Consider the following 25353-nt stretch of genomic DNA (forward strand, 5'->3'; position numbering starts at 1 on the left):
ACTTGGCTGCCCCATGGCCGCGTTCTCTGATGTGAGGATCCCCCTCACTGCTGATGCGGAACCCGCCTCATGGTGGACCACTTACTCAACACTGCCCTAATTCGGCTGCATTGAGGAGGCATCTTAATCTTCCTGACACACTACCTCTGGTGTTAGCAGATGATGCCAAAGTGGCTGACCTGGTGTTAAGTTTGCCTACAAAGATGGTTTCTATTCATCCCTTAGGGCTTTATGGCATCATTGACCACCTGACGGTTTGGTTGGGCACCCCTCTCCTGCTCCTGCTCCTGTCTCCCCCCCCCCCCCCCCCCCGCCCCCTAGGCGGTCCTGGCTCGGTGGTCCAGCGTAGCCTCTACCCTTCCCATCTTTTTATTTTCTTTATTCTTTGTTTTGTTTCTCGATTTTAATGCCTTGTGTTGACTGATACTTTAACATCTTGTCTGTGCTGTCTTTTTTCTGGACTTTTATCTCTCTCTCTCTCTCTCTTTTTTATTGTTTTAGTTACACTTAGGCTTTCCAGGATTTGCATCATACAATATTGGAGAAACAATCATTCAACTTGCTCTAAAACCTGTAATTATAAACGTATAGTTACACTTGGGTAATAAAACTGTTTCCCTCACCCAGAACAGATTTGCCTGAATAACACAAAATTCACTTATAAATGGTTAATTCATTATAATTGATTTTTAATTTCCTGCTTCAATCCTGGCTACAGAACAATGATTTACTTGTATACCACTACTAACATATCAATACCAACTGTAAATTATTATTCCAAAGTGATGTGTGCTTTCCTTTTAAATGTGGTGATCATTTGGAATAAAGCTTTGTTCGTTGACATCTAAATCTATACTGCAGTGAGCTATGGGCTAATTTGTTACTCATAGCAATATTGCTAGAGACTGAGTAAGGCTACTGATAATAGACTTGTAGAACAAAATAGAGTAATTTCAAGAAATCATGGATAACAATTTTAGACTGGTTGAATTATGGTTTCAACATTGTTCCTTGTAACTACAACATCAATATTTTAGCACTGTGCAATGCCACTCTAACGATGAATTTTTTTAGTCATGTGTATGAAAAAAAGCTTACCATGAAGAACTTTGCATTTGTGTGTAAGCTCTTTTTTTATTTTTGTAGGAAGTTATAAATATTATTGCAGGAATTATTGCTAAAAGTACTGGTTGTTTCAAGCAATGACATAGCCTGCTAAAAAGTATCAATTTTCACACAACAGTAAATCTAATGTGTTATACACTATGGTTCTTCCATTACTGTCCTTTATCTTGGCTCTTTTTCTTTTGACACAACAGTAAATCTAATGTGTTATACACTATGGTTCTTCCATCACTGTTCTTTATCTTTGCTCTTTTTCTTGTGATGTCCATAACTTAAACTGTCTTTGTCAAACTCCAAGGGCATCATACCAAGATCACCAGTATATCTGTTTTTAGCCACCTAGAATTCAAATAAACAGATACAATAATTTAGTCCAATTTCAAAAGTTATTAAACCCACTTAACGTATTTATGTGCAGTTATATACACTAGTTACAATCTCACCTGTAAGTACTTTTTGCCTCTGACAGAAGTCAGCCTTTTGTCTTGTATTATAAGCACATTATCTGCCTCCTGGGCAGCTTTTGCACTGCCAAAAATTGAATTTGTAGTTAAGTCATCAGCATCTCTCTCTTTTCTAGGATGAATAACCAAAGTAACATGACAGTTCTTCTTTGTGGCAAATGAGCGGAATGATGCAATTATGGCATCTTGTTTCCAAAATCTGTCATTGTTTCGTGGCTCTTCAGAAATTCCCATCATAAATTGGACATTATCAATAATTACATGGGCAATATCATGAACATAAGCTGCATGTTCAACGGCTTCCATTACAACACGTACTGGTTGTTGCCCATGAAAGGTCATGAAATAAATTGGCAATTTTTCAAAAACATCGGCCCAGTAATCAAACTGTTCCAAGTGTGTATCTAATGGTACTGTCGCCATTTGCTGAAGCATTGTCCTTGCTAAACGGGCATTACGTATTTCAAAACTCCCCCAAAGAGTATTTACACCTTGCATGGCTAGATCCAAGGAATACTCACTCACAAAGGTAGTTTTACCACTACCAGTAGGACCTGTCAGGACAGTGAATTCACCACGTCGGTGACCTTTCAATATTTTTGTGAGTGTTGGGAACCTCTTCCACTTCACACCTTGGACCTAAAAAATGTAAGATACTACAAAAACAAATTCTGCCAAAAATTATAATATATTATGAAAAACAACAAACAAAAATAAAGACATAAAATTAGAAAAAGCAGTCACATACTGCACATCTAAATACAAAATATGAAAGGTGAAACTCATAATGACATTATGCAAGACACAAGAGAAACATTCACTCAGTAACTGCTCAAACCTGGAGAGGTACACAATGATAGTCAGGTAAAAAAATTAAGGAATGAGTGAATCTTCAGGTTTTCATAATGGCTCTGTTTATGAAAAATAAGACAGAAAACAGGAAAAAGTTATCTTAAAGCAAACAGATGAAGGACAAAACCCTGGAAGACAAGGAACATGAGATGTAGGTAAAAATTTTGATGTGGTAATTGGCCGGAAATTTGCAGTTTACCATACGGTACATAATTTACTTTATTCATACATATAATTAATGGTTATTACTTTATCTATGTTCTGCAACTCTGACAGAACATCTTCTCGTAGCGAAGAGAAGGTTGTAATTGCTTGGTGCCAAACGGGCTGGGCAGTATTTACAATTCCCTTCAAATCCTGACCTAGGTTTGAAGCAACAGCAGCAGAAATTTGTTTCTCCGTTGGTCTGACAAAATAGCACCTCCGCTCACTCATCTTTTTAGCAAACATCCTTGCAGCATCCCAAGCTCCAACATCATTTCCAAGCCACAGTACAATCTTATTGTAACGTTCAAGAAATGGTAACAGGAGCTGTGGTAAACTTGTAATACCTACAGAGTAAAAACACACTTTAGTAGTCAAATGAAAAAAGGGGGATGGGAAGGCACAGCACATCATTAAGAATCAAAGTACAGTGTATACTTCCAGTAATTTAAATTGCTTGATAGTGGGCTTTTACTATTCAACATTCAGTGCTCAGCAGCAAAAGGTCAAACATATATATATCTGATTTTGCATGAGTGGACAGCCACTAGCTATTACCGTATTTACTCGAATCTAAGCCGCACTTTTTTTCCGGTTTTTGTAATCCAAAAAAAACTGCCTGCGGCTTACAATCGAGTGCAAAGCAGGCGAAAGTTCTGAAAAATGTTGGTAGGTGCCGCCACAACTAACTTCTGCCGTCGAATATGTGTAGTGGTACACAGGCATGCTTTGTAGGCACAAAGATAAATACTGGCGCCAAAACCCCTGCGTCAGTAAAAAAAAAAAAGAGTTGAAGACGAACTTTTTTTTCTCCGCCCCAAGTTTCGACCTTTGCATTTTCATACATTATCCAATGAAGTAAATACAAATTCCGTATTGTTCATCTTTGAATGTAGCAGAATTTCAATGTATTACGAAAATCCGACTGGCAAGACTGTTTGGGATGTTTGTCAATATGGCCAAGTCTACGTTCTGAATTTTTTCGTACCTGTGAGACGAGATGGTTGCTAATACGAACCTGACGAAATGTGAATGACATGCAGTATTCTCTTCACCATAAGAAAGAATACGAATATAAACATTTTGCCATGTATTCTTTCGTGTTTGCTGCTATCTCATTTAAATCCTGTCTGCCTAATAAACTACGAAACTGGGGTGAGACAACAGCAAATGTGGAAGAATATACATATTGTGTCATGTTTATATTCGTATTATTCTTATGTCTAATAGTGATACAGTCAGAAATGAAGACGGCAACTGACTAGATTTTTAAATCTAAGATGACTCTAAGTTCTGTGCAGAATTTGATGTACTAAAGAAGCGGCCGCAAAGATTTTGAAACGGAGAAAAATTTTCGCCTAACTCTCGTTCAGAACATCTTCTATCATATGCAGTCTATTATTTGGTTCTTGTTAATCATTATCAAAGAAAGCAGCAGTGTAAGTAACAACAAATAGCAGTCTCTTGCCATTGTTTCGCTAATGAGACGATTTCTCTCTCTCTTTTTTTTTTTTTTTTTTTTTAAATTGTAAGCGGCGATAGCGCGCACAAAAGCAAGCCATGCCGCGAGCGGCGACAGGCCCTAAACACGCACTATCAGAAAGCAACAAACAATGCATGACACAGTACAGTAATGCATTTTCAGCTTAGAGTGTATAAATACGGATGGAGCGCCTGACGCATAGCAATGGCTACCTGGTAAAGCTTAACTGCTAAGCTTACGACTCAAACTAAACTACTGTAGCTGTATCGTCATTCATTCGACCTAAATTGTGTCTCGTATTACAATGGACCAACTTTGTTTCGATTTGGAGGTGTGGCCTAAAACTTCTCCCTCCCCTCGAATTTCGAGTCTCAAATTTCATGTGCGGCTTAGATTCGGGAAATTTTTTTTTTTCCTTTATTTCGAGTCTCATTTTTCAGGTGCGGCTTAGATTCGAGTAAATACGGTAACTATTTCATCAGAGTCACAGAGTAATTTAAACATGTAAATGACACCCAATATCAGGTCTAAAAAATAACAAGATGACTGTTTTTGGATCAATTGGAACGTATACATTTACAAGTTCAGACTATACCTCTCCTAATTTTTACCCTCCTGAAACAGTAATAAGCTTTACATATGAGCTCCTTGTCATACTCTACTTTTATAGTGGTGGTGGTGGTGGTGGTAGTAGTAATAGTAGTAGTAGTTTAATTCCGCCACAGATCTCTTTTACAAGGATATTGGACATGTCTTGGTATTACAAATGAAGAACAGCAAAAATAAACTAATTCTGATATACAGACAATAGCAAAATCGGCAATGCTTCAAAAATGCTAAATGTGTATGGGAACTGGACCTACATCCTAAACTTCTTCTCCTCCCCCCCCCCCCCCCCCCCCTCTGTCCATCTCCTCTCTGTTTGTCCATCTCCTTTGCCCTCTCCCTCTCTCTGCCCGTCACCTCCTCTCCCCCCTCTGTCCATCAGCTCCTCCTATGCCTTTACCCCTCTTCCTCCACCCCCTTTATGTCTGTCTCCTCCTCCCCCCCCCCCCCCCCCCCCCCCCGCTCCATCTCCTCTTCCCACCATTTGCTGACCTTAAGCCTTCTTTACTGTTATTGCCAACAAAATCTTGATAGTGAACTGAAGTTATTTAAAATAAGTGGGTAAATTGGTTGGGATTATTATTGGCACACACAGCATGAGAGACCTCTCCTGCTGATACAGGATAAGAGAGACCTCTCCTGCTGCTGGATCTGTGAGGAAATAGTTTTAATCTGCATATGGGTAGGATTACAAAGTTTCTGTTAATTCAAATTCTGTAGTAGTATTCTAATCATATGCCAATAAAGTGAACTAAATTATCTGCAGCAGAACGGCCTCAGCAAAAACCACCATGGGACACAGCCATTAGGTTCTGGGATTCAAAGATCCAATACAGCCAACAACACACCATACATTCAAGGAACTTACAGAGGGCATTGGCTAAACTGATTGGACAAAACAGCTGTCCATCTGAAGAGGCAGTTTACCCAGTTTCAAAACTAGAATAATGACACTTTCTCATCACTGGGAAGGAAATATCCCCTCACTTCAGTGACGATTAAAATGAATAAGTATATGACATTGCCTAGCCATCAATAAGTGTTGAAGCATTTGGTTGTGCACACAGTCTGGTCAAAGAGCCATGTCGGGGCAGAAAGCAAGGGTGCTGACAAGTCCGACTTGCTAAATGGGGCATTATAAGGCTCTAGGTAATGGAGAACAAAAGACAAAGGGAGTAATTCCAGATGGTGTTAGAGAAGATTGAACACCAGCAGATAGTGGACCAATGCTGAAGCCTGGGCGAAATTCCGAGCAAAATGCTAAGCGATACAGTCCAGCCTGGTGAGGATGACACCATTAAGGGAAATTCCCAAGACATCTATAGGAGGACATGGGTCAAAAATGCACCTGATCTTTGCCCATCCCTCTGAAGGAGGAGTATGCAGCCCTATAGCAGTGACATATCATTCACAACAAATCCATTTCTTGCATTTAATTAGATGACAGGCCCAAGCATGAGGCCATTTGAAAGCCAGGAGGTTGTCGAGAGATGGATGCTATTTCTAGCATTGGAGAGCATGATGGCAGTCTTTAATAGTCACAGCAATTTCATGGATCCACCAAGGGACAGTCTTCCATTCAGGAGAACCCAAGGAAGAGGGAATTACTGAAGCAGCTGCCAAAAGAATGGCACTGGTCAAACTCTGTATGGACCCATCAATGCCATCATGTGGGAAAGGCATCCCAATTTGCATTAGTAAATGCCCATCTGAAAGGGCATGCAGGTGAATGATGCTGAAGAAGAAGTAAGACAACTGGAAAATGATCACTGTCACACAAATTGTCGTGAACTCTCCACTGAATGGAGGGGAGGAATCCATGGCTACAGATGGAAAGATAAATGATTAAAAAATGCTGTGTGCTACACTACATTGTGTGGGTGCTCCAGTATTGCGGAGGCTGAGATCAAACCCTGCCAGCAGATCTTCAACAATCCTACCCCAGTCAATGGCTGTAGTAACACTCCACAGAGGGTCATGGCCATTAAAATCTACAAGGAGAAAGACAGGAGGAGGGAACTGTCAAAGGAGGGCAAGAAGAGCAGGAAACTTAGGAGGCCAGTCTGGGGTGACAAAGATTGCATATTGTTTCTGCAGAGTCTAAAAGGATCAGATCAGGCATCACCTCCATTGTGGTTTGAAGAGGAACCCAGGATCTAATAATGCCTGTGCAGACCAACGTACGGCAAAGAGCTGGCCGGGTTCCAGCAGAAGGCATGGAAACCAATAAGATTCAGTGAATGACTGTCCATGAAATGAGACTCCTGTAATACAACACAGGCTACAGAGTAGAGAGAAAGAAGAGACTGCAGTTCTCAAAGGTGATGACACTAACCATTACAGTTCCATTGGAAGAGGGTAGTACTACAGTCAGAATGGGCATTGAATGGGCCAGAATTGAGCATTATTCCTAAACAATCTCTGTCACAGATAAGGATGGAGTGAGATCCATGAATGTGAGAGGGGACCCTGATTGAGATGGAGGGGGCAACATGCCTTGGGATGTCAGGGAGAGGAGGGGGGGGGGGGGGGTGGGGGGGCTGGCCCTGAGACTTACACATCATCATCATCATCATCATCATCATCATCTTCTTCTTCTTCTTCGTCTCCTCCTCCTCCGCTGGAGGGCAAGAGGAGGTGTGGTCAGGAAGAAAGCAAGTTGCGGCAATATCAAGACCTAAAAGAGAATGAGCTATCATGAGGCCCACAAGAGTTTGGGTCCCACATCCAACTTGAAGTAACAGACTTCTTGTCCTGGACATGCCAGGGAGGAGAGCTCCTAGAGGGAGCCCCATCCCCAGTAGGTGCCAGAGAAGAGGGTTTTCTGGCCAAGGAGAAGGAGCAGTTCCTTGAAGGCAGGGAACGGGGACCACCAGGGAAGAGAACAGGGAAGGGGGACAGGATGGAGGTAAGGAGGAAGAGGAGGACAGGACACAACAAAAGCAAAGGTAGATAATGGAGATACCAGGCTGAGACTGTCGAATTTCCACTGGACCTCAGAGTAGAACAGATGGTCAAGAGTTTTGAATTCCTGAATCTTCCTTTCCTTATTATAAATTGGGCAATCTGACAAGTGAGGATAATGTGAGCTGGAACACTTCATGCACCTGTGCGATGGGGTGCAAGAACTCCCAACATAGAGAGGCCAGCTGCAGTCACTGCAAATGGGATTTGCCTCACCTCATGAAGACATGACCAAAGTGGAGAACCAGAAACAGCCCATGGGAGGTGGAGTATTGGGCTTCTGGTCATAATAGTAAACCATAACCTTAACTTTTTCTGGAAGGGTACTCACTTAAAGGCCAGGATAAAAGAGCCAGTATCAACACAATTGTGTTAGGACCTCTCTGCACTTGCCAGACAAAACTGAAAGGCATGCCATGCCAGATTAGTCCAGAGTTCCTCATCAGACTGATAAGTAGGTCCCTGCGAAAATAATGTTCCGTGTCAATTTAAAGACTGGTGAGGAGTAATACTCACCAGGATGTCTCCCAAAAGCTCACAAGCACAAAGGGAAGCCGACTAACTGGCAGAAGAGCAGGAACCACCTCACATCTTACTAAGGGAGTCAACTTCATCGAAATTATCTTCAATGTGTTCAACAAAAAAGGGTGGTTTAGCAGTGGTGAATGTCTCCCCATCTGCCCTGCGTCAAACCCAGTAACAGGGAAAGGGTTTTGGCCTAAGCCATCCACTCCCAGACATACACAAAGCAGTGACAGCTCAGGTACCAAAAGTGTGATCCCTGTGTTGTCAGTGGGCTCAGCCTGATGGGTACATAACAGTCCCTCTACACAATCTGGCTACCATGTTGGTGACCTGGGAGAGGTGGAGGCTATGGCAGGGAAGGAAGGGGGGAAGGAGGAGAGGGGAGATAAACCCACACTAGAGACACTAGGGAGGGAGTTCTTCCCAAATGACTCATGCTACAGAAACATTTTTCCAAGGGAGGTCAAACCCCAAGAGGGACCAGAAAAAGCCAAAAACAGGGAGAGTGGAAAAGTGAGAGAAGACCATAAAGGAACAGCAGAACAGAGGGAATAGCCAGGTCATTGTAAAGGGATACAGGGATGGAAAAGCAGCCCAGAAGGAAAGAGAGGCTGCAAAACCTCCGGGCCACATGCGAGCCACACACGTAGCCACAAAAGAGCTGTGGACCCCCTGGGCAGACAGTTTTTGTTTGATATTGAAAATAAGGAGAAAGAATATACACTGAAGAGCCAAAGAAACTGGTACACCTGCCTAATAGCATGTAGGGCCCCCGCGAGCACACAGAAGAGTCGCAACACAATGTGGCATGGACTCAACTAATGTCCGAAGTAGTGTTGGACGGAACTGACACCACGAATCCAGCAGGACTGTCCATAGATCCGGAGGGTGGAGGGTGGAGATATCTTCTGAACAGCATGTTGCAAAGCATCCCAGATATACTCAACAATGTTGATGTCTGGCAAGTTTGGTGGCCAGCAGAAGCATTTAAACTCAGAAGAGTATTCCTGTAGCCACTCTGCTGTAGCAATTCTGGATGTGTGGGGTGTCGCATTATCCTGCTAGGGCTGACCAACTCGTTCAGATGGATGCAGGTGATCAGATAGGATACTTACATATGGCACTTGTCAGAGTCGTATCTAGACATATCAGGGGTCCCACATCACTCCAACTTCACATGCCCCACACCACTACAGAGCCTCCACCAGCATGAACAGTCCCTTGCTGACATGCAGGGTCCATGGATTCACGAGGTTGTCTCCATACCCGTACATGTCCATCTGCTCAATACAATTTTAAGTGAGACTCATCCGACCAGGCAACATATTTCCAGTCAACAGTCCAATGTTGGTGTTGATGGGCCCAGGTGAGGCGTAAAGCTTTGTGTCATGCATTCATCAAAGGTACACAAATAGCACTTCAGCTCTGAAAGCCCATTTCGATTATGTTTTGTTGAATGGTTCGCACACTGGCATTTGTTGATGGCCCAGCATTAAAGTCTGCTGCAATTTGCGGAAGGGTTGTACTTCTGTCGCGTTGAACAATTCTCTTCAGTCATCATTAGTCCCGTTCTTGTAAAAAAATTTTCTGGCCACAGCAATGTCGGATATTTGATGTTTTACCAGATCCCTGGTATTCACAGGACACTTGTGAAATGGTAATATGCTGTGTCCCATCGCTCACGCGCTGACTGTAACAGCTCGTTCAAACTCACTTAAATCTTGATAACATGCCATTCTAGCAGCAGTAACTGATCTAACAACTGCACCAGACACTTGCTGTCTTATATAGGTGTTGCTGACCGCAGCACCGTATTCTGCCTGTTTACACATCTCTGTATTCAAATACACACACCTATACCAGTTTCTTTGGTGCTTCAGTATAAATGGGAGAAACAACCTGTCTGAGTGTTTAAATACCTTGCTATCATACTTAAAATTGACTGCGAGAAAGGAAACTAAACAGCACATTTTCAAAGTGCAGCATTTTCTTTTTTGCATTCGGTTTTAACAGAAAACCTGTACAGTGTTGTTTAAAAATATATATTCTATGTCCATATGAATCTTTGTTAGAGTGTCAGGTAAAAATGTGAAGTAAGTCGGTCAAGAACTTTTCAAGATTTTTGGTAACATCAACTTTTCTTTGTATAGTAGTATAGATCTTAAATATCTATTTATATACCACAGATATTTAAAATATATGTAATGTTTGTTCATCTGAAGCTTTATTGGAGTATCATGTAAAAATTTTAAGAATTTTTTGAGAATTTTGCTATCAACTCTTAATGTATTGTCACATATACAGGGCTATTCAAAAAGAAGGAACAGATTCCAAACATTTATTGCTTCCAAACTACAAAAAAACAGAACTACAATTCCAATGTTCCTGGAAAGAGAAAGTTCAAATTTTTATGCATTCAATGTGAGCATCATGTGTTACATGACAAATATCAAAACAGAGCCTCATTTCCTGCCACACACGAAATAGATGGTCTCTTGTTACCAAATTCACAGCTTCAACAATGCGATGTTGAAGACTTTCAAGAGTGTCAGACAAAGGGTGGAAAAAATGGGTTCTTTCATGTAATCCCACAGCTAAAAGTCAGAAAGAGTGTGGTCTCGAGACCTGGGAGGCCACTGGCAATGAAGTTCATCTTCTGCTCCTCCTCTTCCAATTCAACATACTGGAATGGTGTCATTCAGGTAAAATCAGATAGGCTTAGAGAATTTCTCTCACTAGCATAAAAACACTACATTTCCCATTCACAGTCAATTTTGAAAGAAGAACTAAATTAACTTTCAAGAATGTATTAAGTCCGTCAAGGCCACAAAATTGGCTATATGTAAACAGAAATGACACTGAAAGTATTTTGTGCTGCTGCCACTGTTTTTGGAACTGATTTAAAGATATGGCAGAAAAATGTACTGCTTTGTTTTTAGAGAATTCATGTTACCAAGACTGTTTGATAAGGTTGTCAAACAGTTATAACTCAGAAAATTTAGTCCTAGATAGCATCTATGTGAAGCAGTTAAATAAAAACCGAATACCCACCTCAATGAGACCATAGAACAATACCATTCAAAAGTAATCACCACACATGTTAAGACAATTGTCCCACTGGAAAACAAGATAATCACTTCCTGCTTCATAGAACACAGTTGGCCTCTGACAAATCCACAACTGCAGCCAGTCTTGTATTTGCTGGTCCGACCGAAACCAATGTTCACAGCATGTCTTTTGTCAGGTTACCAAAGATGTGCAACTCACTTGGCGAAAGGTCAGGGCTGTACGTAGGATGCTGCATTGTTTCCCAAACAAATTGCTGAAGTGTAGACTTCGTCTGATTGGCAGTGTGGGGGCGGGTGTTATCGTGCTAAAGGATGACTCCCTCCAACACCCTTCTGACAGCCCCAGGACAAACACCAAAGCAAACAGTCGAAACATTCCACGTCTCCCCTGCCAAAGAAGCCCAAAGCTGTTCACAAAAGTTCCGGTAAGTTCATAATGACCTACTACTCCGACTGCAGGGGCCCTCTGCTCATCAAGTTCCTCCAGTGTGGAACCCAAACAATGCACAATGCTATGAGGACACTTTGCAGAAACTGGGATAGGCCATAAAGGCAAAATTTCCTGGATTGCTTTTGGACAGAATCTTCCTTTTGCATGAAAATCCCACCTCCACACTGCCAATTACACAAGGCTATGCTTCAAGTGATTTGGTTGGGAAACACTGCAACAACCTCCATACAAACTGGATCTTTCAGCATTTGATTTTAACATCTTTGACAACCTGACAAAAGACATGTGTGGATGTCGGTTTCAGCTGGACCAGCAAGTGCGAGATTGGCTGCAGCTGTGGATCCGTCAGTGGCCGACTGTTTTCTGTGAAACAGGGACTGGTCATCTTGTTTCCCGGTGGGATAAATGTCTTAATTTGTGTTGTGATTACTTTTGAATGGAACCATTCCATAGTTCTATTGTGGTGGGTGTTCAGTAAACAATAACAAATATGTTGAGAAATACCATTTAGAAACATTTAATTATACTTTTGTGATGAGAATAGACAATACAGTACCAAAACATGTAGCTACCTAGTTTTAACAAAAGCTGTATTATTAAGAAAACTTGAACAGAATTTTCAGTGTTTATGTCACACAATATTTTGGCATACTTCATGATTGTTGAAATTTCAGATAATATGGGTTGTTTTTAAGAAAAAACACAATAGGAACGCTAAATATTCAATTGCACAAAAACAACAGACAGTGTGGCACATAAGCAAAACAAAATAAACTTAAATTTAACACTATTTAAATAAGTACTTTTTGTGGATAAAAGATATCTGTGTATCACAACTGGCAGTCATTTTTTGATATTTCACATTGCTATTACGAAGATACAGCTTTTGAACAAATAAATAAGGTGTGTTACATTGTAAAGCTATTTTCATTACATCGCAGAATATTTTGTTCAAAGAAAATGAAAGCTGTGTCTGTAGTGTATCTGTTGAATGTAGTTGTGTTGCATGATAATGAGAGAAAGGAGAGGCTGAAACCCAGTACTAGCACATTGCTAGTCCCATTGTAGCACCAAAGGAACCACTGGGTTTAACATCTTCATACGAAAGACATATCATCATCAACAATATTACATGCCCACAGTTCATGAGATACAGCAAAGAGGTTTTGGAATATAAGCCAGAATACTGCCACAAAGTCTGGTGATCACGAACTTCATGACAACAGCCAAGTACTGAGGGTGAAAATTTCTATCACCAGGATTCAAACCAGCTACTTCCAGGTTGAGATCAATCCCACAGGTGTGTTTTAGTGACATTAGTTACAAAAGCAGCAATATTTTACACACGTGAGCAGAAGGAATCGTTTTCTCTCACTCGTAACAGATAGTTTTTTTAAAGTGCAATACCTTTTTGCATTGCATTGCATTTCATTTCAAATATATTACTATTGTTGTTGTTATTTACTGCACATTAAGGCCCCTCCACATAAATAAGCTAATGGCAGGAAGCTGCTGCCAATGAATTCCTAAGAAACAGTTTGACATTCTTGCCACAAGATGTAACCCTCTGTGACTGCAAGCCAAAATATCACTGCATGTAATATAAATTAACTGTATATTGCAAGGAAGATTAGGAAACTATCATACCATTGACATACAGGTAATTATAAATGTCGACACAGAGGTAATTATAAATGATGCACAAGCTTGAATAGCACAAGGATGGGGAAGGAAATCGGCCAAGTCCTTTCCAAAGGGCCCATCACAGCACTTGCCTTAACTGATTTAGGGAAAGCTGGATGGCGATTTGAAAACCACTCCTCTCTAATGCAAGTCTGGTATTTTGACCATCACACCACTTTGTTTGGTGGCACAGTGCAACTGAAGGATGTGTTTCACATTACTTACTGCAGTCATGTGTAACATCAAAAATGCATACACCTGTAATGAGAGATAAGCTGAGGTTCATACATGGAAAGTGTGGCTCTTCAGTGGATGCATGTCAAATTCATCCTTAAGCTGTATTGTTGCTTGATAATTCTAGTATGTGGCCATTGGTCGTTGGCCACCTCTCCTTTTGGCACAATGCCAAGACCATCAAATAGTCTGCTCCACACCTGCAGGTAGTCCTCCTTTGGAGACTGTTTACAAGTCTTGCTAAGATGTCATATGTGTAGACACTGTATTGATTACAAGCTGTTGACAGGCCAAATGTTAGTAATTGCTACCAGTGGGACCATCATCGTTCATGGGCAGCAAGCACACCAGCAACAGCGGCATTGCAATCAAGGAAACTAGCTTGCTTTTGCAGGTCACGTGCTCGTCATGCACCCAGGTATGTTCCTCCACCTGCTGTGTGTTTAGATCATGGCTCAACCTCCCACAGACAACTCTTTACTCAGATCCAAGCAAACGCCAACAGCCTGTTGAGCCTACACCACACCACACCATACCACTGCTCCATCAGCTACCAGGGAGAACATTCCACATTGAGCAGTCAGCAGTTTCCATCAGAGCCTCTCACTTCCTATAGCCCCTGCGTTCTCAGAGCTCCATGGCACTGTACCACTAGTGCTACTGTGAAACACCAACAGTTTATTTATTCTAGTGTTATCACTAGACCAATGTTGCTATGGACTTTGATTCTGTTGCTCGCACTTGATCAAGATGATCATTTCAGTTGTTACACTATGTGATCAAAAGTATCCAGACACCCCCAAAAACATACGTTTTTCAAATTAGGTGCATTGTGCTGCCACCTACTGGCAGGTACTCCATATCAGCGACCTCAGTAGTGATTAGACATTGTGAGACAGCAGAATGGGACACTTCGCAGAACTCACGGTCTCCAAATGTGGTCAGGTGATCGGGTGTCGCTTGTGTCATACATCTGTACACAAGATTTCCACACTCCTAAACATCCCTAGGTCCACTGTTTCCAAAGAGACAGTGAAGTGGAAACATGAAGAGACACGTACAGCACAAAAGCATACAGGCCGACCTCGTTTGTTGACTGACAGAGACCGCCGACAGTTGAAGAGGGTAATCTACATCTACATCTACATCTATACTCCGCGAGCCACCTTACGGTGTGTGGCGGAGGGTACTTATTGTACCACTATCTGATCCCCCCTTCCCTGTTCCATTCACGAATTGTGCGTGGAAAGAACGACTGCTTGTAAGTCTCCGTATTTGCTCTAATTTCTCGGATCTTTTCGTTGTGATCATTACGCGAGATATATGTGGGCGGTAGTAATATGTTGCCCATCTCTTCCTGGAATGTGCTCTCTCGTAATTTCGATAATAAACCTCTCCGTATTGCGTAACGCCTTTCTTGAAGTGTCCGCCACTGGAGCTTGTTCAGCATCTCCGTAACGCTCTCGCGCTGACTAAATGTCCCCATGACGAATCGCGCTGCTTTTCGCTGGATCATGTCTATCTCTTCTATTAATCCAACCTGGTAAGGGTCCCATACTGATGAGCAATACTCAAGAATCGGACGAACAAGCGTTTTGTAAGCTACTTCTTTCGTCGATGAGTCACATTTTCTTAGAATTCTTCCTATGAATCTCAACCTGGCGCCTGCTTTTCCCACTATTTGTTTTATGTGATCATTCCACTTCAGATCGCTCCGGATAGTAACTCCTAAGTATTTTACGGTCGTTACCGCTTCCAATGATTTACCTCCTATGGCATAATCGTACTGGAATGGATTTCTGCCCCTATGTATGCGCATTATATTACATTTATCTACGTTTAGGGAAAGCTGCCAGCTGTCGCACCATGCATTAATCCTCTGCAGGTCCTCCTGGAGTACGTACGAGTCTTCTGATGTTGCTACTTTCTTGTAGACAACCGTGTCATCTGCAAATAGCCTCACGGAGCTACCGATGTTGTCAACTAAGTCATTTATGTATATTGTAAACAATAAAGGTCCTATCACGCTTCCCTGCAGTACTCCCGAAATTACCTCTACATCTGCAGATTTTGAACCGTTAAGAATGACATGTTGTGTTCTTTCTTCTAGGAAATCCTGAATCCAATCACAAACCTGGTCCGATATTCCGTAAGCTCGTATTTTTTTCACTAAACGTAAGTGCGGAACCGTATCAAATGCCTTCCTGAAGTCCAGGAATACGGCATCAATCTGCTCGCCAGTGTCTACGGCACTGTGAATTTCTTGGGCAAATAGGGCGAGCTGAGTTTCACATGATCTCTGTTTGCGGAATCCATGTTGGTTATGATGAAGGAGATTTGTATTATCTAAGAACGTCATAATACGAGAACACAAAACATGTTCCATTATTCTACAACAGATTGACGTAAGCGAAATAGGCCTATAATTATTCGCATCTGATTTATGACCCTTCTTGAAAATGGGAACGACCTGCGCTTTCTTCCAGTCGCTAGGTACTTTACGTTCTTCCAGCGATCTACGATAAATTGCTGATAGAAAGGGGGCAAGTTCTTTAGCATAATCCCTGTAGAATCTTAAGGGTATCTCGTCTGGTCCGGATGCTTTTCCGCTACTAAGTGATAGCAGTTGTTTTTCAATTCCGATATCGTTTATTTCAATATTTTCCATTTTGGCGTCCGTGCGACGGCTGAAGTCAGGGACCGTGTTACGATTTTCCGCAGTGAAACAGTTTCGGAACACTGAATTCAGTAGGCCTGTGCTGTGATAGTGCCATGCAAAACAACAAGGGGTGCAAGCCCCTCCATGATAAACACGACCATACCATAACACCACCACCTCCAAATTTTACTGTTGGCACTACACACGCTGGCAGATGACGTTCACCAGGCTTCGTCATACCCACACCCTGCCATCGGATCGCCTCATTGTGTACTATGATTCGTCACTCCTCACAACATTTTTCCACTGTTCAATTGTAGAATGTTTACGCTCTCCTTACACCAAACGAGGCATCGTTTGGCATTTATGTGTGATGTGTGGTTTATGAGCAGTTGCTCGACCATGAAATCCAAGTTTTCTCACCTCCCGCCTAACTGTCATGAACTTGCAGTGAATCCTGATGCAGTTTGGAATTCCTGTGTGATGGTCTGGACAGATGTCTGCCTATTTCACTTGGATTTCATGGTCGAGCAACTGCTCATAAACCACACATCACACATAAATGCCAAACGATGCCTCGTTTGGTGTAAGGAGAGCGTAAACATTCTACAATTGAACAGTGGAAAAATGTTGTGAGGAGTGACGAATCATAGTACACAATGTGGCGATCCGATGGCAGGGTGTGGGTATGACGAAGCCTGGTGAACGTCATCTGCCAGCGTGTGTAGTGCCAACAGTAAAATTTGGAGGTGGTGGTGTTATGGTATGGTCGTGTTTATCATGGAGGGGCTTGCACCCCTTGTTGTTTTGCATGGCACTATCACAGCACAGGCCTACACTGATGTTATAAACACTTTCTTGTTTCCCGCTGTTGAAGAGCAATTCAGGGATGGCGATTACATCTTTCAACACAATCGACCACCTGTTCATAAAGCACAGCCTGTGGCAGAGTGGCTACATGACAATAATATCCCTGTAATGGACTGGCCTGCACAGAGTCCTGACCTGAATCCTATAGAACATCTTTGAGATGTTTTGGAACGCCGACTTCATGCCAGGCCTCACCGGATAACATCGATACCTCTCCTCAGTGCAGCACTCTGTGAAGGATGGGCTGCCATTCCCCAAGAAAACTTCCAGCACCTGACTGAACGTATGCCTGCAAGAGTGGTAGCTGTCATAAAGGCTAAGGGTGGGCCAACACCATACTGAATTCCAGCATCACTGATGGAGGGTGCCAAGAACTTGTAAGTCGTTTTCAGCTAGATGTCCAGATACTTTTGATCATATAGTGTATTCTGTTTTATGTTGAGCTCAGTTTTGTTGTGATGCTGTAATAAAAGTGTACTTAAAACCAACCTGGGATCATCACTCATCAACCAGCTATTTGCACACAACCTTTTGCAGTAAAGGATACGAAACCAATAGCTATATAGTTGAAACTGGCAAATAGAAGTAAACAGAAAAAATTTACAGTCTATAATGCATAATATACAGAAACCTGCATACAAACAAGATTATTCATGTTCAAATAATTTATGGGAATGCAGCCACTTGACATTTATGATGACCAACAATACTTTGGCAGTTGTGCAACCTGCCACTTTCAAGATGCAAATGCAACAAGAACGAGCAGTACAAGGAAATCTGAAAACTTAATATTCGGGGCATCTGTGGAAATATAATAGACACACACACATCCCCCCCCCCCCCCCTCTCTCTCTCTCTCTCTCTCTCTCTCTCTCTCTAAACACTACTGACACCACACACAAAAGGTGACCAATGTCAAAAGTTATCAACAGCAACTAATACTACTTTAAAAGCGAAGGAGGCCACTCACCAAAAAGTAGAAGCATTGAGTCACTGACAGGCAACCACAAAACAGAAAGAAACCTGCCTGTGCATCTTTGTGGAACCTGCTGGACACACTATGCTAGTGCTGCATTTCAGCAGGTTGGCTACTTAGGGGGAGGTAAGGGTTGTGTTGGGTAGGGTGGGTAGAGGGAGAGAGAGGGTGGGACCAATGAGAGGAGTTGGGATAGGTGGCTAGTGGTTCGGGGGAAGGCAGCCAGTTTGATGGTGTGAATGGGGGAGGAAGGGGTGTCAGGTGTATGGGCTAGGCATGTGATGCCAGGATGCTGGTGCCAGTGGGTAGTGCGTACGCCTCAATGTCCAGTGACCCACTACCCCCACACATTCCACCCAACCGTTTCCCCTTCCTTCACAATATCACCCCTTTCAATTCACATCCCCATGTCACCATCATGGAACTTTTTCTTAGTCACCCTCATGAAACTTTTTCTTATGGTCGCCTCCCCCTTGGCAGTCTCCTCCCGAAGATCTCAATGAGGGTCTACTCCAGAATCTTTTGCCAATGGAGAGATCATATGTTGTCGGTGTAGTCTCGGCCTAGTTATAGTGGGGTCAGTGAAGTGCCTTTCAGGTATACATGCCAACACTGCATGTTGATGATGAAGAGACAGAGAGAGTATGAGGATATTGAACATGTAATTCAGTACGTAAAGGGAGACAAAAATCTAACAGTCATGGGGGACCCAACTGTGCTTGTAGGGGAAGGAGTAGAAGAAAGGGTTATGGGGGAATATGGGCCTTGATACTAGGAATGAGAGAGGAGAAAGACTAATTGAGTTCTGCAATGAATTTTAGCTAGTAATAGTCTGTTCAAGAATGGTGTCAAAGAGGGCAGAAGAGCGGACAGAGGTTCAAGGCTGGTAGAATGAGGGGGACTCCTTATGCTGGAAACGAAGCCAGCAATTTTTCTTCCTTTTTTGTATGCCTGTCAAGAGCTCAGAAATGATCCCATGTTCAAACTCCATTCAGAGTAATCCTTTCACAAGCTTAAGTACACTCCCCACCCACCCCCACCCCCACCCACACACACAGAGGGGGGGGGGGGGGGGGGGGGGGGGGGGGAAGAGAGAGAGAGAGAGAGAGAGAGAGAGAGAGGGGGGGGGGGGGGGCTAAGCATGGATGAGATGGGTAGTCAGAGTATTTTGTAATAAATTCTTATGCTTTTCATTTACAAATTTTTTTTCTACCTCCAAATCTTCTATTTTCAAAATATAACTATTCTGTAAATATGTGGAGAATTACAAAACACTTTAAATAAATGTGAAGGTATACCTGTCAATAAAAAGCTTTTGCTTTTCTCCTTTATCTCATAATCAGTGCCACACAAAGAAGTAAAAAAAAAGTACAACTTTGGGGTGATTGCAGCAGCCACTGCGGTCCAACTGAGATTTGTTAACAATAATGCTCACAGACTTTAGGTTTCTGAGTGTTAGACAGCTGATAAGAGCACTGTGTAAAGTTATGTATGGACTTAATTTAAATTGTTTGATAACATCAAGGACTCTCCTATTTCCCACGGCTTCACTCGCGTACTAGTTTGACGCATGTATTACACTCATCTCCTCCTCCCCCTCTCTGTTTCACTCTCTTCCTCCCCCATCTCTGTCCACCTCTCTCTAACTCTCTCTCTCTCTCTCTCTCTCTATCTCCTGCACACCATTCTCTCTGTCTCCCTATCTCTTCCTCCACCTCCACCTCCTCCTCTTCTCTGTGCCCATCTACCGGAGAAGACCATATCTGCGAACATATCTTTCTCCCTACTTCCTCTGCCCATATCCTCCTCCCCTCTCTCTGCCCAGCTACTCCTTCCCCCTTTTTCCTGCCTGCCCACTCCCCCATTATACTTTCCACCTGCCTCATGCATCTCCCCTTCTTCCTCTCTTTCTGCCTGTCACCTCTGCTCCACTCTTGTCTCTCCCATCCTCACCCTTCTCTCTGTCCATCTCCACTGCCCCTCTCTCTTGTATAACTTTCTTCATCGAGCAAATTTTGCCTGTATGTGATGTTACTTGAAGCACTCAGGTAGACACAATCCATATTTTACATTATTCACATCACCATCTGGTCTCTCTCCTAACTCATTTGCCTGTACTGTGTGTGTGTGTCTCAGAACAAACAATGCAGTATCTTGAAGCATACTTTTAGCTTGTTAACAGTGGGACATGAGTGAGGAAATGCCTTGCAGTTAGTCTGTATGCTAGAATACTGCTTTTAATTTGTGATAAAATCTCCAACTGCAGTCTCGAGAATTTGTTTTCTCAGCTTCACTATAAACGTAAACAAATTGGTTCATTTGAGAGACACAGACCTAAATTTCTTGAAGAGCAAGTATGAACTATCACAAACACATGAAAAAATACCTTCTTCCACCATTCCGCTGTTTACTGTTGAAAATAATAATCGGTCACCAACTGATCTCCATGGTCAACAACAGTTTTATTTTTATTATAATCAAGTATGAGGTCAGGCTTCTACTTTTCTACCATTGCAGCTTTTTTTGCCTTTGTGATACTGTGTTTTGTAGACAGGTCAAACGCATCCCTAGTCTTTGTCTAGTGAAGTGCTACCACAATTTTTTTTTCTCTTGAATATCATTTGACCACCTCTTAGTTTATCTTGTTTCAATTCCTGTGGCAGCCCTCTACTATTCCTCATTACTGTGCCAATAATACAGATGCACTTATCAAACAATCTTTCAAATAACTTTGTGCTAGTATATAGCTGGTCCACATATGATGTATGACCCTAATGAAGATAATTGTTGCAAGAATAACAGACTACTGAATTTTCACTATTATCTTTTCCCCTGCACTGTTATACATTTTATGGTCCATAACACAGCCTGTTGCAGAATCACTTAGAATGAAAAACTTTATACCGTACCTGTTTGGCTAATTCTTCATACATACGCTAAATTGAATTCTTCCTGTAAAAGGACATAAACCTTTTTCAACCATTAGATTCTTGTCAGGAAAAAAACCACCCTTGCTTTACACTACAAAGCAGTCATAATAAAGCCGAATTTTGTGCAAAGAATCATGGTTCGATTGCCCCATGTATGTAATCGTCATTGTTATTTACATGCAGCATAACGTAAATTGACATAAATCTGTCTTTCTTCATGTTTTTTGTGTAGAAAGATACATCAAACATTAGCTCATTGTTTCAGTAGCATGTATTTGGTTTGTGCACAAGGCACATGGGAATAATTATAGCAAAAAAGTGATCTTGTGTAGCTTCATGACAAACCAACTGGCCCAAAGCAATCTGCCTACACAATTTAGAAATCATTCATCCTACATAATGGTTTGTTTAAATTTTTATGTTTTTTTAATGACATTCTCATCAATAAACTGGCTCCAACAGTCAAATTCAGTGATTTCAGCATCCAAAAATGCCAAAACAATCTGTACACCTTCAAAGACAGGTAGTTGGCGTTAATCATCATCAATACCCAGGCAATGATGTTGCTTTAAGACTCTTCCCATTGTGTTCTGCCTCATTGAATGGCAGCTTAACAGTCTTCTAATTCATCTGATAGCTCATTTCCATTTTTGGGACACCCTACCCACTTATATAGCCCTGCAAAATAGATCAGTAAAGTTACAGCACTGAAGCCACACAACACAGATTTGTGCAGGACAGCCTATACAGCAGGGACTGAAAAAACGTGTTTGCTAGTATCTTTACTCATATTTGGGCTTGGTTGTTATAAACCCCACAGTGCTGATACTTGTGAACTTTGCTGTTCGTGTGGCAAATTTGGTTGGACTTTTCCCAGAACTTCACTCATGTTCATGTTTGACACACACAGTGCACACATTTTTGCCTCCCCCTCTCTCTGCCCCATCTCCTCCTTTCTCCTCTCACTGTACATCTCCTCCTCCCGTCACTATCCACCACCTCCTCCCTATCTCTATCAGTCAATCTTCTCCTTCACCTTTTCTCTGTCTAGCTCATCCTCCCCCTTCCCCACTATCCATCTCCTCCCTCCCCCCTTTCTCTGCTCAGCCATGCCCATCTTCAGATGCAGCCCTTGCAAAGCACATTGACACTACCCCCACAACAGGCCCCCATCACTTTCTCTGTGTCTATCTTCCTATTGGTTTCTATCTCCCTCCCTCTCCGTGTCCATCTCCTCCTCCCCCATTTCTCTGACCACCTCATCCTGCCCCTTTTCTCACTATCCATCCCCCACATCTCTCTGCTCAGCTGTGCCTATCTACAAATGCAAGTCAATAAATCAGACAATACAACTACCACACAACACACCAGTCATGCACAGTAGCCCAAATGTTGGCAGCTGGAAAACTGCTGTTTCCCATGACATATAGGCTTCCCTGCAAAGCAAGTTGATAAGGTAGGGCTGTACTAACCAAAACACATGTCATGCAGGGCTGTTTACATGTCGGATAAACCGTTCCTTGCCCGACGTGTATGCTGCCCTGCAAGGCAGGTCGATGAGGCAGGCTGATAATATTCCCAAAGAACAAGCCTGTCTTGTCTGGAACCCTAAATGGCAGGGGCTTAAAGACACATTTTTGCCCATGTTTCCACTTCTAATGGAGCTAGCATGTTACAAACCAAACAGTACTGATACTTGAATAGTTTGTTGTTTGTGTGACAAATTTTGCTGGAATCGATACAAGTGTTTGGGAGGAGAGCCCAGATATACATACACACACTCTACTTTATCTATATGCTACTCTTCTCTACCCATTTCCTCCTCACTCAGCTCTGACCCACCTCCTCCTCGACCCCTCCTCTGCTCATCTCCTCATCCTTTATCCCTGTCCATCTCCATCTGCCCCTCTCTCTGCCCTCCGCCCATCCATCCTGCCTTCCTCTCTGTCCATCTCTTTTTCCCCTTCTTTCTGGCCATGTCCTCTTCCCTCTCCTCTCTGTCCATGTCCTCTTCCCTCTCCTCTCTCACCACCTCCTATTCCCTCACCCCCTCTGTCAATCTACTCCTCCTCCCCATCTCTCTCCCTCCAACTCCTCTTCCTCCCCCTCTCTCTGTCCATTTCGCCCTCTTCCAATTTCTCTATCCACCTCTTCCTGTCTTTTTCCTCAGCACCTCACTCTATTCATCTCCTCCTTCCCCCTTTCCCTACCAATCTCCTCCTCCTTATCTCTCCATCCCACTTCCTGCCATATCTCTGTCCCCCTCCCTCCCATCTCCCATCCTAACAGCCTATTGGCAGGGGTTGAGGAAAAAAAACATGTTTTGTCCTATTTCTGTCCCAATTGGATCTAGGAGGTTATAAAGACCTTAATGCTGATAGTTTTTAAGTTTGCTGTTTGTGTGCCAAATTTGGTTGAAATTGATACAGGTGTTTGGGATGAGATCAGGGATGGACTGACATACAGACAGACAGACAGACAGACATAAATACATACATACGATCTGCTCTATATACATATAGGCATTTCCCAGTGGCTTCGCTAACACACATGTATGTCACATACATGGACCACAACTTCTCCACCAACCTGTCTTTGTACATTTCCTCCTCTCCCACCAATGTACTCCTCCCATCCCCTCTATCTGTCCACCTCCTCCTCCCCCATCTCTGCCCATCTCCTCCTGCCCCCCCTCTCCCTTTCCATCTCCTCTTGATCCCCCTCTCCCTTTCCATCTCCTTTGCCCCCTTCTTCCAAACCAGTACCTTCTCCTTCTCTTCCTGCCTCCTCTCTCTGTCCACCCATCTTAACCACCCTCCAGTCACGGTCATCTACATGTGTAGCCCCTGCAAAATAGGTTGATAATATTGCAACCACAATTCACTTGTGTAGGACAGCCTACACAATGGGGGCTGCAAAACCAATTCTTGCCCGACAGATAGGCTGCCCTGCAAAGCAGGTCGATAAGGGAGCCCAATATTATTCACACACAACACACCTGTCATGCAGGGAGCCTATATGACAGGGGCTGCAAAAACACTTTTGTGCTCATAGCTCCACTCCTACTGGAGCAAGGGATCACACAGCCAACAGTGCTTATATTCATGGAGTGTGCTGTCTGTGTGCCAAATTTGACTGAAATCAAACATGGGGACTGGGAGGAGATCCCACACACACACACACACATACATACATACATACATACATACAGTCAAGACTTCAGCCTTTTTTTTCCTTCTCACACCTCAATGTATTTACTTGTCCGGAGGTGAGCAGTTTTTACTTGTGTTACACTATCTAAGGCAGATAAAGAGCCTTTATGTTGTTTACTATTGCTTCCTTACCTTACCCAAACCAACACGAAGAATGAAGAAACTGCAGGCTAGTGACAGCAAACAATAGCAAGTTTCCTATTTGTGTTTGCAGGATTATGATAAAGAAATAAGAGCATTAAGGAAAGTACGTGAAAATAAAGAAGTTAAATGAAGTTGATTTCAAAATCTAAACACAATCGTATTGCTGTATGTAATAACAGTTATGGAGACAGTCTTGAAGTATTCACTATGCTGTAAATCTTTATTATCTAAGGCTTCTAGCTTTTCAGTTAACAAAACCAAGTTTAGTTAGTAGAATGCCAAATCGTCTATTTCCGTTACAACTTCTACGACTTGTAGAAGGGAATGAGTATGCAATATTTTGAATTGGAACCCACGTCCAAACACACCATTTCCATGCTGCATATGTTCAAAAACATGTTTGCTAGGTAGGTTTGCAACAAGTTAGTCATGGTGAGGGGTGCTTATGACAGATTAGCTGATATCATTTGGTGCATTGTCCTCCCTCTCTGACCTGGTTCGAGTCTCATTCAGGTGTCTGGGAGTGTCAGAGCAACATGGTTGAGTTACACATCTGCAGAACATACCAGAATGATCCTTCTGAATGGCAAAGATAACTGTAATGGAAGAGCTGCTCGTCACCTTCATCAAGATGATTCTCCAAGATGTCCAACTCCACTACATACCCTTTTTGTCACAATTACACAATGGCTTCAAGAAAGTTTATCTTCACCGTCAGCAGGCATGACTGTGGTGCTCCAAAGAGACACAGCACACCCGAATTGGAAGAGGCCACACTGTGTCATGTTGAAGAGAACGCATCAACAAGTACATGAGCAATTGTCCTTGCACCAGATGTTCCTCCCAGTACCATTCACAGACACATGAATGAGGCTTGAACCAGGTGAGAGAGGTAAGATATAT

General features: G+C 42.5%; 1 protein-coding gene across 1 annotated transcript in view; it reads right to left on the minus strand.

The window, feature by feature from the left end:
- Positions 1-1105: 1105 nt before the first annotated feature.
- The window catches only part of LOC124612659 (mitochondrial DNA helicase), a 61932-nt gene continuing 37684 nt past the window's right edge, over positions 1106-25353 (minus strand). The window contains exons 4-6 of the mRNA XM_047140980.1: positions 2691-2992; positions 1569-2228; positions 1106-1464 (exon numbers count right to left, since the gene is read on the minus strand). Coding sequence (XP_046996936.1) covers positions 1354-1464; positions 1569-2228; positions 2691-2992 — 1073 coding nt within the window. The 3' untranslated portion in view covers positions 1106-1353. The remainder of the gene's footprint in view (positions 1465-1568; positions 2229-2690; positions 2993-25353) is intronic.

Source organism: Schistocerca americana, chromosome 4 (genome assembly GCF_021461395.2).
Source record: "Schistocerca americana isolate TAMUIC-IGC-003095 chromosome 4, iqSchAmer2.1, whole genome shotgun sequence".
Classification (NCBI taxonomy): Eukaryota; Metazoa; Arthropoda; class Insecta; order Orthoptera; family Acrididae; genus Schistocerca; species Schistocerca americana.